Genomic DNA, 14978 nt, shown 5'->3' with positions numbered 1-14978 from the left:
CTTTTTTGGGTGGCTTATTTCTAATAGGTGCTTGTGTGATAGTGAGAAGGGTTATAAAAATAAGGAGCAAGCACCTTTGCATTTCCCTAGGTACAGAGAAGAAGGGGCAAGACATCAGGCAGAGGTCAGAAAAGGCTCCTGACAGAGAATAGTCATTTATTTTAAAAGTTAGATTAAGGATCAAGATAAAAAGATGTTTTCCTTGTTGATGGAGAATTATAATTTACTGGAGGAAGGACATTTGCTAAAGATGTGCTGTAGTGGGGAGAGGTTATCCTGAGCCATCCACTCTTGCTCTAGAATTTTCCCTTTGTCACCAGTGTTTTCTGGGCAACTTTCCACTTAACAGCATGGAGGCTGAATGGCACATAGCTGCTAATCTTAGAATTGGCAAACTGAGATTTGAATCCCAATCTCAACCCACTAGCCAAAGACAAGTCATTTAACTTTCTAAATCTGTTTCCTTAATGGCAAAATGAAGCTAGCATTGTCATTACTTGTCTCAGAGAACTTGTAGTTGGTGCTGTCCTCTAAAACCATGTCCTAATGAACTAGAGCCAGTATCCATATCTACAACATGTTGGGTGGCAGGAGAGATCTAGCAGGTTCCATGTTTTTTCATTTTTCAATGCTTCCTTACTAATTGTACACGACAGCCACTTGGAACTCAGGTATTAAGAACAGGAGGTTTAGGGACTCTTAAACCTTGAAAGGCAGGGTCATGAGTTGTGTCTAACTTATTTTTCCACTAGCAATTAAAGATGATTAGTTAACAGAACAGTTGCCCATCTGTGTTTAAAAAAAAAAAAAAAAATTCTCACGGGGAACTCTACACTGACAAAATCATAAATCTGAACACCATTCCTCCAGCCCAGATATGCTATACTGGCAAACAATATTTTGTTTTAAACACTGCTAAATTCTAGCATTAAATAATAAATCAGCCTCTTTTCTGCCTCAGCAGAAGACCCCTGTTCTTATGCTTTTTCCCCCAGGTAGCAAGGGTTTTTCCCTTTCCTGGCAACTGTTTCTAAGGAAAGTTTCAAAACTCTAAATGTGGACACTGACCAAGCATCTTCCTCTTTAATTCCCCTGAGACAGGCCCTTTTATCAACAGGAAAGAGTAGCAACTTGCAAGTCCACCTGAGTTCTGAAGAGTACAGATCATCAGGACCCAGAGGTCACACTAGTTTGCCTCTTAACTGTTGTTTGTTTAGCACGTGAGTGGTCTTGAGCAAAGCACTTCCCCAATGGACTAAAGATGCTGTAGTTCTCCCTACCTCTAAAATCCCATGATCTAGAAAGAATGGAAGGATGTGGCAATCAGCAGCAGCAGTGACCTTGGTTTAATCCAACCTTTATTTGAAATGTTCTGGCTTATGTACAAGAAAGTCTGTGAAGTCTTTTGGTCATGAATTTTGATCTCTCAAGATGCCTGCTCTGCAGACAGACCTCTGGTAGGGGAGACCAACATAAACCCTGCATGGAGCTGGTCATTCAGTGAGGCTCCCTTTCACTACCCCAAATAACATCGCTTGATTCCAGAATGTACATGGACATAAGAGCGCGGTGTTGGGGAGATTGTATAGTCTCTGGCCACCTAGTCCTCAGCTCTGGCTGCCCTTCCCAAAGCCTGCAGTGCCAAAGGGAATGGGACAACAAAATCATTCCCTCACTTTTTTTTTCTCTTCTCTGCCCAGCTGACCAGACTCCACAGCTCACATGAGATCCTAGATACTAGGATTCAATTCCGATATAGCCCTCAGAACAGGAATATGCCCAGAAAACCATGACTTTCCTGAAGACAGCTCCTGATGGTGCAGTGCTTGCTTGGAGGGTGCTTTTTAAAAATAATGTATCTGCCAGCAGATTGTAGGACCTGGCCCACCCCCCTCACCCCACTCACTCCATCTTTACAATCATCTTCTTGACTGCCCTCCTTGAGGTCCCACACTTGCTGTTGATGACGGCATTAAAGTTACAGCCACGGCCACACACCTTGGTGACATATTCTGGGGAAGACAGAAAGGGGGCTGCTCAGATCTAGCTCCTAGTCAGGAGTGGGAGGCAGGCGAGAGTGCACTCCCAGGTAATAACCTTTGTGATCTGAGTTTGTAAGGGAAAGATGTCTCCCAGATTCTTCTCACTGCCCATATCAAACCAAAATACCTAGACCAGGCCAAAAGCTGGAACTGTAAGAAGGCCACCGAGCAGAGAGAGCTGACATAGAAATGGAGAATTATGTCTCCTCCCTGCTCCCTAAGATCTGGCCCAGTGTGCTCTGTCATTACTAGAACCATAAACAGAGAAAAGAATTGGGGTGGGGAGGTGGGGCAAGAAAGGGACACTGGACAGAGGAATGTTTTTAATCTTCCAATCTTACAAGGTCTCATCCTCTTTCTCGTAACCCTGTATAGACCACCAGGTTGTTCTCCTTAAAAGATTTACATCTTTCAGTTATCGTTCCAGATATTCCTCATATTTCCCCTCAATCCTTCCTGCAGATGCACCCTTTTTAACAACTCATCACTGAACTAGACCTTTACCCACAATGTCCCTCAGCTTTCTCCAATTCAGTTTTAATAATCACAACTTGGAAAACAGAACTATATCTATTGCCAAAGGAGAGATGTTGAGTCATTTCAGAAAAAGATATATAAAATATTGGGACTTAACCTCCTTAAAGCAACCTGGGATTTCAGGCCACTATTGTATGGCCCATGCCAGCTAACAGTGCAGACGCTCCTTCCCTCCTCCAGCCTCACAAAAGAACTGCCTTGGGGAGAGTCTGCCTCTGGGTACCTTTGATGGCATTGACTACAGCAACAGGCAGCCGGATGGGCTTCTCCATGGTGGTGTTATTGTGTGCAATTCGTTGCCCAGTGGCAGAGGAGCGAGCCAGTGTCTCCCGAGAGAAGAAATAATCCAACATACGCCTGGTCATCAGCTTGGGTTTGTCTGTTGATACCTGAGAGAGGTCATCTAGCTGGTGGTGAGTGATGTAGACCCCCGAGTTGGGGATCAGCTCCAGTTTGGGTCTCCCATTCTCCTGGAGAAGACAAAAAGGCACTATTAGTCTGCCCCTCAGCACCTCGTCCCTCTGGCTTGATGCTTTCACGGGCATCTCTTCAGGACCAGCATCCCCAAGTGTCTGGATCTAGATATTGAATGATTAACTTCAAGGGCTTAGGGTTCATTTCTCAGTCCCTGGGGAACCCAGAGCAGCAGTTGTAACTCCTCTTCCTCCTCCTTTGAGGTGCCTTGGAGGCAGGTAAGAAAGGTCAGGTCTCTTAATCCTGAAGCCCCTGGTCCATGGGCACTACTCTCTCAACCCACTCAGAGGGCATGGGGACTACTGGGGAACCGAGCTCTGTGTAGCACCCACCCACCTCTACAGGTGACGCCCACACAGGGGTTCCATCGGGCAGTGTATCCTGCACATTCTCCTCCCACAGGCAGGTGGCCTCACTCAGCGTAGCAGGGCTGCCCACCCCATCCTCAGAGTTCAACCACGCTGGAAAGCCACTGGGGAGTCCTACTCGCAGCTTACAGACTGGTGGGGATCGTGGGGCCTCAGCGGGAAGTCCCTTGGGTTCCACAGGTGGTGATGTGGGAAGCGGTGCTGGAAGACCGTTCGCCTGGAGAAGGAAGAGGGAGCAACTCTAAGCAAGAGAAGTGGCAGCTTCTCAGCCTCCTGTGATATCCCTTACAATGATAGTTGGTAGCCTCCCCCAAAGACGCTGGCAATGTTCCTACCAGTGCCAGGCCACTGGTGACCCTCTCACCTGTTACAGGACAAATGGGGCAGGTTACCCTCCTGGGAACATGCCCCTGGCTTCTCTGCTTCTAACTGGCCCCTTGGAGCCCCACAGCCAAGGACTGGATTCTTCCCTCTCCCCTTGCCCCCTTCACATCTTCCATCTGTGGGCAAGTCAAGTCAGCTAGGGTTTGTGGTGAAGGTGTGAGCTATATCACCCAGAATGGACAGTGCGGCATACAGAAGTGAGATGCACCCGAACATTTAGCTCCAACTTTTGCATGTTTGGGTGTGGTCTTTGGGGACCATGGGCATCTGGATGATTGTCAACAGCCTGTCCTGACACCCACCCACTGCCTGATCTCCATCCCTCTTCCTTGGTCCCCAGGAGCTACTAGCTCATCAGGGACCCACCTGTAGTGCCATGTTGCTCTCCAGTAGCCACGCCAGGCCTTTGAGGAACTGGATGTTTCCTTCGTTGACATCTGAGAAGAGAGAGGCCACACCCATAGGGATGGCTGTGGATGGGGCCAGGAGGACCTATTGGAGTCTAACCTTAACCTCCCTCCTCTCTCTTTCTCCCTCCCCCTCCTCCTCCCCAATGAGGATCCCTTTTCCAAGCCCCTCTTTCTGATGGTCCTTTTGTTAGGGGTCCAGGACGCATGGAAGTACTGGTCCTGCTCCCGGGAGGCCCCTGCTGAGATGCACCAAGCAGAAGGTTCTAGGGAAGAGGAAGGGTGGCAGCCACCTGTCAGGCCAGGATGGCAAAGGGATCATGGGTGATGGAACACCAGAGAAGGTAGCATGATGAACGGCTCCTTGGGGAGGATGGACAGAATCTGGAAAGTATTGTCATGAACAAGGGCCTGAGCAAAAAGAAAGAAAACCCTGGAGCGAGAGGAAAATGCAGAGCTCAGAGAAAGGCGAGTCTCCAGAAAAGTGGGCTCCTCAAAGAGAGAGGGGAAAGGGTATGCAAAGCTGGCTGGAGCCCACAATCATCTCCACAGGCGACTGAATAGGGGCCAGACATCTGCCTGGGCCCCCCAGCCTGAGGGCCCCCCGTCCAGGTCCCAGGGAGGCCAGCTCCCATTACCCAGGCTGCGGCTCCCAGCGCTGAGGCTGCTGTTGGGAGAGGCCTCTTTGACCCCCTCGCCACCGCGGGTGCTGGACAACAGATCGTTCTGTTCCTCTAGGCTCCGCAGTTGACCCTTGAGCTGCTGATTTTCCAGTTCCAGCTCACGGATTCTCCTCTCTTGCCGCAGAGCTGCTTCTTCCCTAGAGACCAGCAGCCTCCGAAGCTCTGCCATCTGTAACTCCAACTCTTTCACTAGTTCGGCATACAGCCCCGTGACTTTGCCCCCTCCGGCCGCCCAAGGGCAGGTGCCTTCTGAGGGCAGAGGCTCTACTGGCTCTGTGCTCAACCGGCTCAAGACAGGTGGGGGGGGGCCCAGCTGGGCAGGGGTAGGGCGGGCGGCCCGCAGGGGTTCCTGCGTCCTTGGGAAGCGGGGAGTGTCCTGGAGGCCCCCAGCTCGAATGTCCAGGCTGTTGGAGCCACCACTTGGGAAGAAAAAAGCAGCTGGCAGATCTGGGACACTTATCCCCCGTGGGAAGGGAGGGCCAAGGCTGGGCCCGTTGGCGGACCATGGCCGCTTTCTGTTCTTGGCTTCCTCTTCTGGTGCCAGCAGTGGTGGGGCAGGCCTCCCCAGAGTCAGTATCCCCCGGGCCTGCACACTAGAAGCAAAACACAAATCTGAGCCACTGGTAGCCATTTCCAAACATTTCCAAGTCCCAGCCCATGGAGAAATACATGGAAGGAAGTAGGATGTGGAGGGGAACACCTTCATCGGCTATTTCCACCACCTCATTTCACCCAACCTAAAATAAGGTACCAAAGAGGTATGAGTTTTAGTTCCTGAAGCAATTCCCCCAGGATTTCAGGGACCCAAGTATCTGGAAACAGGTAGAATGTGTGGATCTCTTACTCAAGCCCCCAGAAAAAAAAAAAAAAAAAATTCTCTTCATGTACAACTAAACCAGACCCCAGTAATAAAGCCAAGAAGCCCAGAAACTAGGATTTCATCCCCCCATCAGCCCAGAGCTCAGCACAAAAGATTTGCTAAATACAGATAAATGCTTTTAACAAAGTCAATTTTTTGAATAAGCCTTGTGGACAAAGCCACAAAGACAAAGACAGACTGCAAAGAACCAGAAGAAAGAGGGAGGTGTGGTTCCTGCCTTCAGGGTCCTCTTAGTCTTGCAAAGGAAAAGTGCAGACAGAACAGAAAAGCAGAGTCACTGGGATAGAAGGGGATGAAAGTAACAGACGGGGAATAAGAGATCCCAATACCAAGGACAGTTCAGTGTTAGCCTTTACTGGGTCCCATTCTAAGCCAAGACTTAAAGAGTCATATTCCTGGACCTTCAGGCTCTGAACTCCCATCACCAAAGCTCAAATAACAGTCAGCTCTGCCACTATACTGACCCCATTGACCTTGGAATTGTGAGGGATTAGTGTGGTTTCACATAAAATCATTAACTAAGGTAGATTGAACCTACAACCTAAATTTTAGTTTATGGAGGTCTGATGGGTTTGGGAAAACGCAACTCTTTGTACAAACATTACAATAGAGTGCTCCTATCAGCTCAAGCGAGCACTAGCAAACATTGTAAAGACCCAGCCAGAGTAAATTTAGGCAAACACACCTGCAATAAATCAACCAGATCAGCTTAATTGGAATTTAGCAAACCTTTGTTACACATTTACCACCTCCACTTAAGCAAGCATTGAGCAAGCAGTGAAAATTAAGCTGATGAGGGGAGGGAGTCATGAGTTCCTACGGTTTCTGACTATTTCAATCGCTTCTAACTCTGTAACCATGGCTTTCCTCTCTCTGGGCACTCAGTGAGGACGGCCCGCTTCTGGAGAGATTCTAATAAAGCTTCTAATCTTCACTTTAAGAAAGCTCTGAGTAGTCATTTTGAGTCAGGGGTCGCGCTATCCCACACAGAATGGAAGTAAATGGTCTGCCCAGGACTTGGACTCAATTTCACCTTCTCAATACTCAGGTCTGCGATCTTGTTCTCTATCATTCTCTTGATAACTATCTTCCGTGTACTTTATTTTGCCAACATCCTTATCATTCAGCTTTCTTGACTAACCTTCCTACTGGGCTCTAAGTGACATTTCTCTCTCCTCTTCCTGACTGCCCTCAGTGCTCGGAATGTGCTACAGCCCAGGGAGGGCTGATCAATGTGGCCACAAGAACATGAAAGCCTGTCACCTTGAGGGCGACGTCAACGTGGTACTTACAATCCAGAGTAGACTTTACAGGTGGAGAAATGGACCCAACAAGAAGTTGGTCCAGTAAGCTCTCCCCTTACCACAGTGGCAGGGAGAGGTTTTCCAGAGAATCCCAAATAACAACATCCATTCTTTTCAATGGAGTAAGCGGTGACGGAAGTCAGCGAACCCGAGTTTAATCCCAGGGCTGACATTGCCCTGTGACCTTGGACAACACCCTGGGCCTCAGTTTCCTCATCTGCAAAAGGAAGGGCTGAGACGAGGTGGGTTCCAAGTCCCTCCCAGCTCAGTGACCCAGGGAGGCTTTGAGGTGAACGTATTCATACAAGCAAGTGATCTGCAGGGATTTACTGGCAGATGGTTTCGGTTCTGAAAATGTACATACCCTTGAGCACATAATGAAGCGGGGGAGCAATCTGCATAAGATGGACGCTGGAGATTTGACTATTCACCGCCTCAAAGAACCAGCGAGGGATCCCTTACCTGGCACACTCCAGGGGCACCTGCCTGGGCGGCTCCTGCAACTCCAGTTCCTGCTGTTGCTGAAAACTGGGACTACACAGAGGGCCCCCACCCAGGGAGGTCTCAGCCAGGTCAAAGGTGGGATGGGCATCAGCTGGCTCTCCATCACCAAGTCCCGGGTCCACGGGCTGGAAGTGGCCTTGCAGAGCCACCCTCTCCCCGGCCCCCTCAGCCATCTGCCGACACTGACCCGGGGACCAGCCCCCGAGGCACCTGGGAGACAGAAGCGCGGAGACTCAGCCCGAGGGGGAGGTCCAGGCAGCCAAGTCTGCGGCGCCGCGGAACGGAGCCGCTCTGAGGAGCGCGGTCTCGGAGTCAGCGAGCCCCAGTGCCTACCTGGCTCCCCCCCGCAGCCCGCTCCCACTCCTCCCCGACCCCGGCGGAGTCCTCGGTCCCGCAACTAACTTCATGCCCGCGACGCCCTTCCCCCAACCCGGCTCCCCCGTTACCCTGCCCCTGTCCCAGGCTCCCCTCCCCAGACCCAGAGCCGCGCTCTGCGGCTCCCTCCTCCCCTTCCCTTCCGTGCGGCGCCCAGCCATCCCGGCTGCCCCAGACCCGCCTCCCACCCCGCCGCCGCGCAGTGTCCCCCCGCGCCCCAGCTGCACTCCCCCTCCCCTCCCCGGCTCAGGCTCCGGGAGCCCCTGTACCTTTAACAACACCTCCATGTGCGTATTGACGGCAGTGACTACATTTCCTGGTCTCTTTGTTCCCGCCCCCGTCGGTGCTGTCCATTGGTGCTGAGGCTCTATTGTTCCTGTTCCTATTGGCCCCGTTCCCGGAGGACTCGGCCAATGACCTCTCCGTGTTGCCCCCCGCTTCCCCGACGCTGGCCTCCCATTGGATTCTAGCATGGAAGGGGCGGAGCCGGCGGGAGGTTAGACTGAGCGGCAGGGCCCTCGGGCTTGGGAGGAAGCGAAGAGTCGGAAGCTGAATCAGAACCGGGTACTGGGGTGAGAAAAGGAGGGGGAGAAAAGGAAAGAGAATGAGTAAATAGAGGGGGACGCGGGGCGGGCCGCAAAGTGGCAAATCACGAGGCCTCGTGGTCGCCATGACGACCCGGCGGGGGGCGGGTAGCGTGCTGCTGGGCGTCGTGACGTGGTGGAACTGGCAGCGGGCCGTGCTGACGGATTCCCTGCGGACCAGGTGTGCGGTGCGAGCTGTCATGGACCTGGGACACATGAGGAAGAGCTACCTCAAGGACCAAGAGGTGCCGCCTCCGAGGAGCCGGGGGGAAGGGACGCCCGGGACCCCTGCGGGGGCAGGGGGAGCCGCAGGGAAGGAGGGAGGGGGCGGCCGCGGGGCCCGGGAGCTCAGGGACGGGCCCGGCTCTGCCCTTCACCTTTGCCCAGGCCTTCGAGGAGGCGCATCTCATCTCGCTGGACCCCATCCAGCAGTTCTCCAGCTGGTTCGAAGAAGCCGCCCGGTGCCCGGAGGTGTTTGAAGCCAATGCCATGTGCCTGGCCACCTGCACCAGGTTAGCCTGCCCGCCCGTGCTTACAGAGGGGGACGCTGAGGTCCGGCCGCTGTGCCAGCGCCAGCGCCGCCTCCTTCCCCATCCCTGCGCCTTCACAGGCGGGAAACGGCGGCCGCCGGCCCGAGGCTGCGCTGCCCCTCCGCTGCCCCTCCGCCCCGCGCACCCATTATGTGCAGCTTGCTGTTCCTTTTCTGCAGAAAGCAAATCTCTCTCTCCCTTTTCCCTCTTCCCCCACCCTAGCTTTGGCTGTCACTAGATACAGACATGTGTGCGCGCGCATGCCTACGTATATACCTGTAAAATTACTCTGTTTTTCAGTTCTTTCTCCGGGTGCAGAAAGCCTCTTCTTCTGTCTTTTGAAGTTCATTTGGGTGTTTATAATAGTCGGAAGGATTTGGTTCTTAAAACAGTACTGCTTTTACTGTAAGCAGTAGTCTCTTGGCTTGGCTCATTTCACTCTTCATCCTTTCTTACAAATCTATGTTTTCTAAGGTCATTGAACTCACTATTTCCTATAGCACAATGCTATTCCGTCACCAGCATGCCACAACTTATCAGTCACTCCCAGTTAACAGACATCCTCCCCAGTTTCCAGTTCTTGCCACTGCAATGAAAGGTACGATTTATATCACGTTAGATTTTTATAGATGGCGAAACCAAGACAGGACTACAATGGACCACCTGCCTTGGGTCTGTACCTCTTACAGTGAGTGTGTTGTCTTAACTGGCACAGTGGTTAGACTCTAGGGGTCCTCACACTTTTTAAATAGCGGCCAGTTCACCGTCCCTCAGACTGTTAGAGGCCGGACTATAGTAAAAACAGAAACTTTGTTTTGTGGGCCTTTAAATAAAGAAACTTCATAGCCCTGGGTGAGGGGGATAAACGTCCTCAGCTGCTGCATCTGGCCCACGGGCAATAGTTTGAGGACCCCTGCACCGTTAAAGCAATGGAGTTGGAGTAGGGAAGACCTCAAATCAAATCTTGCCCCAAACAGATACTATGTGACCCTAGGCAAGTCTCTTAGCCTCTCAGCCTTATGTTTCTTATCTGTTAAATATTGATAATAATAACCCCTCCCTTCACTGGGATATTATGAGAGTTAAAGGAGATAATATATATGTGAAGTATTTTGTAAATCTTGAGACATTAATTACTATTATTACCTGTTATGGGTCAGTACTTGAAACCAGGTGCTAAGTCAGTGGAATTGATAAGAGACAATAGTTATCTAATTTAGCATGGTTCAGTATCATTGATTTAATCCCATAAGGAGATGTTGTGGTACTAAGTGGAATTGAGGAGACAGTGGTTAAATATAGTTTAGCACTGATTTAATCCTACCACAAATAATGGTTTCCTAGTGATAAAATGATTGGTGTAAACTCGGTATGGAACATATGAGGAGGAGCTCTCGGGCCAGAAAGGACAAGCACTAGAAGCTCTCTGAGCCTCAGCCAGGATTCAGTTGGGGAGATTCAGAAGCCAAAGAAAGCAGGTGGGAGCTTAAGCTCTTGGAACCAAGGAGAGAGATAGGCCTCCAGAAAAAATAGCCAAGCCCCAAGTAAAGGAGACCATAAAGGATTTGGACTTTAATACCTGGCTGCATTTGGGGTGATTACTGAACTGAAAGGAAGGCTGCCTCCAGAAGCCCCCCAAGAAACCTGCTCTCAGAGAACATTACATTTTAGAGAAGAATATTACAATTACCTCTTGTTATCTTGCTATTTTAATTTAATTTTATCATTACCTCTTATTTTTATTGGTCACCATTTGTCACTTAATTTCCCACATTTTTATATCTTCCCCTAATAGATCATATAAACTCCTTGGAGGCACATACACCCCTTTCACAGCACCATGTATAGAATAGAGTGCTCAATAAATAATTGATAGATTTTAATTCCTGGTTTTTGTCCTTGAAGAGTTTATGGTTTGATTGGACAGGACACATGAGGGCAGAATGAGCCACATTTTTAAGGGTCAAGATAATAATGGAGTTAAGGCACAGTCAGTGCTGCCTCAAGTTAATCAAATCCCTTTTTTTTTTTTTTTAATTTTCTTTTCAGGAGGAAATTAAGGGAATGAGGATTGGGTACTTGACCATTCTTTCTATTTCTGTGTCTCTTAGGGATGGAAAGCCTTCTGCCCGAATGCTGCTGCTAAAGGGCTTTGACCAGGATGGTTTCCGTTTCTTCACTAACTTTGAAAGCCGAAAAGGAAAAGAGCTGGTGAGGGTTTCTAGTAAAGAAAAAAACCAAAAGCTCTCCCTCTATCCATGCCAACATGACAGGCATTTCACATCTCCCTTCTTGTGTCCTTCCATAAAAATAAGGAAAGAGGATCTGAAACTCTGGTACGTTCTTCCTCCCTCTTTTCCCCCTTACACTCTCCTCAATTTACTTCTCCACTCTTCAGATATAGAAGGCTGGGTTCCCAGGACAGAGTAGAAAGAAGTGACTGTGTTGGGCCCTTGTGGCCAACAAATGAGAAGTGTGGGAGAAAGTACGACAACTGCTCTTCCCAGAAAGCCTCATTCTCATCTTTCTTCTCCACTCCTGCTCCCTGAAGCTAAGTTACATTTCTCCCTTATGGGGAGGAGGCTTTTATTTTTCACCTTGTCCTTATGCCTTTTTCTGTTTTCTTATCCCCAGGATTCTAACCCTTTTGCCTCCCTCGTCTTCTACTGGGCACCCCTCAATAGACAGGTGAGCATATTTGGGACAGGGTCAGAGGGGTCTAAGTGAGCTAATGAGCAAAGATGGTAAAACTGTGGGTACACTGGAGAGAGGTTTCCCAGGAAATCTCTCTTTGTCCTAAGTATCTGTCCTCCAATATAGAAAGACAGAGGGCTTGGCTCCTGGGTCAGACTAGATTGTGTTTTGAGGTGGATGGGGAAAATAAAGATGACTGGGTCATCTCCTAGAAGAATTCCATCTCCCTCCATCTGTGACTGTCTAAGCAGGTACGTGTTGAAGGACAGGTACGGAGGTTGCCAGAGGAGGAGGCTGAGCTATATTTCCACTCCCGCCCTAAAAGCAGCCAAATCGGGGCAGTCGTCAGTCACCAAAGTTCTGTTATCCCAGATCGAGAGGTGAGTGACATGGGGAAAGAGGAGACAGAGAGAAAGGAGCACCTATCCACTCTCTTTGTGGTCTTTATTCTTCCAGAATTTCTCATATATACTTAATCAGGCAGAGAGACCATCATTTTCAGATGCCAGGCTGGGATTTTCCCCAGGGGTTCTGGTACCCATTATATTTCCCTTCCTCTTGAACAGTATCTAAGGAAAAAGAATGAAGAGTTAAAGGTGATGTACCAGGAGCAGGATGTACCCAAGCCTAAATATTGGTGAGTGACACAGCTTCTGTTGGATCATAGATGGAAAGACCCTCAGAAACCATCTAGTTTATTTTATTTAACCCCAGACAAGTGAAGTTACACAGTTAAGTTGCATAAGATTTAAATCTGGCCTTCCAACACCAAATGTAGCATCTTGCTTTGTACCATTTTGCTTTGGAAATGGGAAGCTATCAAGCCTTTGATTCTGACCTGCAAGGTGACAGACCTCAGCACCTCAGAGACCAGCCACAGACATTATCTTGGGCCTGAGATGAAGTTCAGCCCAACCACTTCTCTCAGTGGCTTTGAATCAAGTCTGTAGAAAGCAGCTCCACAACTATGAAACCTCTCCCTCTCCCTTTAGGGGTGGCTATATCCTGTATCCAGAAGTGGTAGAGTTCTGGCAGGGTCAAACCAACCGACTGCACGATCGGATTGCCTTCCGGAGGCTACAACCTGGAGAGCCTGCAGCAGGGCCCATGACCCACCGTGGTGCGAATGACTGGTTGTATGAGAGACTTTCACCATGACTGATTGGTTATTGGACCCTCTCAGCTCATGATGGGGCCTGGCACAGAGTGGTGAGAAATGCAAGGGACTTCCATTAGACTCTAAGCCTAGCCCATTCAACCCTATATTTATCCCTGGTTTGTGAATGAGTAATGAAAAGAGCACCCCAAAATACAAAATTAGATAACCCAAAAATAAATTCTATTTGGGTTTAAGTGTTTTCAGAACTACGAGATACATACATATGCATATTTTTTGGCAACAAAGTTGCCTTCCCAATAATTGATTTCAAGTATGTGAATGGTTGTCATTCACAATGAAGAGAAATTACATTTATTTGATGTATCACTAAAAGACACATAAAATCAGTAGATGATGGTCACAGGACAGTTAGTGATCATCTGTAAGAATCTTCTAGTTGAAATTCAAAGTGGAATGAACAGTCAAACTAGATGAGCTCGAGAGACCACTTTTTTCCCATTCTAAAATGGACTTAAACCAATAGTAATTATAGAATTGCACAATGATGAACTCAGTCCAGCCAGATCCTAGTGGGAGTGTGCCTAATGGGCGGGGAGGAATTCAGCTTGGGGTTAAACATTCACTGTGACTCAGCTATGTGTGAGAAAGTTGATTGCTGCTTGAACTATTGTTGTTGCCCTGTTTTGTGAACATGGGTATAGGTTCCTGGATAGCCCAGCCTGCCTTGGTCTGTCTCCCCACCTTGATTATAAGTTCTAGAGCTGGAGTCAGCAAACTTCAGCCCGGACCCACAGGAACCTGTTTCAGTAAGATCCCCTGGAGCTAAGGAGAGTTTGAAGATTTACTGTATTTTTTAAATGTTTAAAAAAAAAACAAAAAAAAAAACATCATTCTTAACTCCTGGGTCTTGGGGTCAGATTGAACCCTCTGCCAAAGGGACCCTGCTCAGAGGGCCATAGGTTCTGCGCAGGCTGGAGCTGAGTTCGTGGTTGTGGCAGATGTGCCCGTCGGGTGCCTGGTAGATGACCAGCAGAGCTGGGGGGAGGGGGTGTCTGTCTGGGTGTGTGAGACGGTCTGATGGTCAGGGCCTCGTAATCCCTTCTCCCTGGCCCGTCCCCTGTGCCACTCTGTACTCTGTTCACATCCTGTTGCCTCTCACAACGCTCTGTAATAAAACCTTCAGCTGTGATGGTCAGCGTTCACTTGTTCTGGCTGGTAGTGGGTGGGGATACAGTGAGTCATTGTCCTTCCTGCTGGAGCTGAGGAGGGTTGAGGCTGAGGGCGCCTCCCCCTTTTCCAGCAGGGGGCGCCAACTGCCCAGGATTGGTCTCTATCTGGTGGATTCCAGTTGTAGCTGGTCCCCCTCCTGCCGGCTTGGGTCAGGTCCCAGCGAAACTGCCGGCCAGATAAGCCCGGCCTCTCCCAGTTCCAGCACATATTTGTACTCTCGGCCCCTCCTTCTGCCCTCCCCCCCCCCCCCCCCCCCCCCCCCCCCCCTCCCCCTTGCATTTGGCCCTCCAGGCTGCGGCCCTATCCCCGGGGGGCTGGCAGGTGGCAACCGGCAGAGGCCAGGATGGCTAAAAAAGTAACAGGATCCATGACCGCCGCCGCAATGGTGCCTTCCTTCCCTGGCCCCATGACTCTCCAGGAAAGAGAATATACAAAAATATGTGTCAGGAGTGGGAGCCAGTGGTGGAGCTGGGAAACGCCCAGGATCCCTACCTTTCCTGTCCCCCCAGCACCTGGGCTCCAGCTTGGGGAGCCAGGAAAAGATAGGTCTGGCTTCTCTTCTCAGGAGTCATCTCCTCTGCTTTCTAACCTGGTTTTTTCCCCAGAAGAAACAAAACAAAGCTTCAGTCACCTGCTCCCATTCAGTCAGGAGATGACTCATCTGCAAGAAGTCCACTTTTCCCAACAAAAGCCAGCAACACTGACCCCTATAGTTAAATGACTAAAGTGTGGCTTTTTTCTTCCTCTGTTAAATTTGCTCCCAGGGGTGGGGGTGGGGGTGGGGGGGACTTTAAGAGTAAAGGGAGAAGGATGAATAGTTTCAGTTGTGAATTCAAATGAAATGTTTAGCAACCCTGGAAGA

The 14978-nt window shown here is 49.8% G+C and overlaps 2 protein-coding genes across 4 annotated transcripts; one reads left to right on the top strand and one right to left on the bottom strand.

The window, feature by feature from the left end:
• Positions 1-318: 318 nt before the first annotated feature.
• LOC100917957 lies at positions 319-8375 on the bottom strand. Of its 2 annotated transcripts, none has more exons than XM_023502419.2 (7): positions 8228-8375; positions 7542-7793; positions 4851-5488; positions 4172-4275; positions 3390-3638; positions 2803-3049; positions 319-2012 (listed from the first exon to the last, which is right to left on the bottom strand). In XM_023502419.2, the coding sequence occupies exons 2-7, from the start codon at positions 7754-7756 to the stop codon at positions 1903-1905; spliced, it is 1563 nt and encodes a 520-aa protein (XP_023358187.2). In that variant the 5' UTR covers positions 7757-7793; positions 8228-8375; the 3' UTR covers positions 319-1902. The 2 variants fall into 2 exon arrangements, with proteins under 2 accessions (XP_023358187.2, XP_012403845.2); XM_012548391.3 differs by having other exon boundaries at positions 4172-4242.
• A 109-nt stretch (positions 8376-8484) lies between these two features.
• Positions 8485-14084, top strand: PNPO (pyridoxamine 5'-phosphate oxidase). Of its 2 annotated transcripts, none has more exons than XM_031966120.1 (7): positions 8485-8787; positions 8930-9054; positions 11184-11283; positions 11707-11760; positions 12015-12146; positions 12333-12403; positions 12759-14084. In XM_031966120.1, exons 1-7 carry the CDS (start codon positions 8629-8631, stop codon positions 12922-12924), a joined length of 807 nt encoding a protein of 268 aa, XP_031821980.1. In that variant the 5' UTR covers positions 8485-8628; the 3' UTR covers positions 12925-14084. The 2 variants fall into 2 exon arrangements, with proteins under 2 accessions (XP_031821980.1, XP_031821981.1); XM_031966121.1 differs by having other exon boundaries at positions 8491-8787; positions 12018-12146.
• The last annotated feature ends 894 nt before the right edge of the window (positions 14085-14978 follow it).

Source organism: Sarcophilus harrisii, chromosome 4 (genome assembly GCF_902635505.1).
Source record: "Sarcophilus harrisii chromosome 4, mSarHar1.11, whole genome shotgun sequence".
Taxonomy (NCBI): Eukaryota; Metazoa; Chordata; class Mammalia; order Dasyuromorphia; family Dasyuridae; genus Sarcophilus; species Sarcophilus harrisii.
This window is presented reverse-complemented; position numbering and strand designations above follow the sequence as displayed.

What these genes read in the sequence shown, in the direction of transcription:
- LOC100917957 (XM_023502419.2), bottom strand. Translation starts at nt 7,756, where the DNA reads ATGGCTGAGGGGGCCGGGGAGAGGGTGGCTCTGCAAGGCCACTTCCAG. An exon ending in CGCTGGGAGCCGCAGCCTGG is followed by an intron (nt 4,276 to 4,850) that starts GTAATGGGAGCT and finishes CCCCATCCACAG; the next exon opens with CCATCCCTATGGGTGTGGCC. An exon ending in TGTAGTCAATGCCATCAAAG is followed by an intron (nt 2,013 to 2,802) that starts GTACCCAGAGGC and finishes TGTCTTCCCCAG; the next exon opens with AATATGTCACCAAGGTGTGT.
- PNPO (XM_031966120.1), top strand. Translation starts at nt 8,629, where the DNA reads ATGACGACCCGGCGGGGGGCGGGTAGCGTGCTGCTGGGCGTCGTGACG. An exon ending in TGCCTGGCCACCTGCACCAG is followed by an intron (nt 9,055 to 11,183) that starts GTTAGCCTGCCC and finishes TGTGTCTCTTAG; the next exon opens with GGATGGAAAGCCTTCTGCCC. An exon ending in CTGTTATCCCAGATCGAGAG is followed by an intron (nt 12,147 to 12,332) that starts GTGAGTGACATG and finishes CCTCTTGAACAG; the next exon opens with TATCTAAGGAAAAAGAATGA.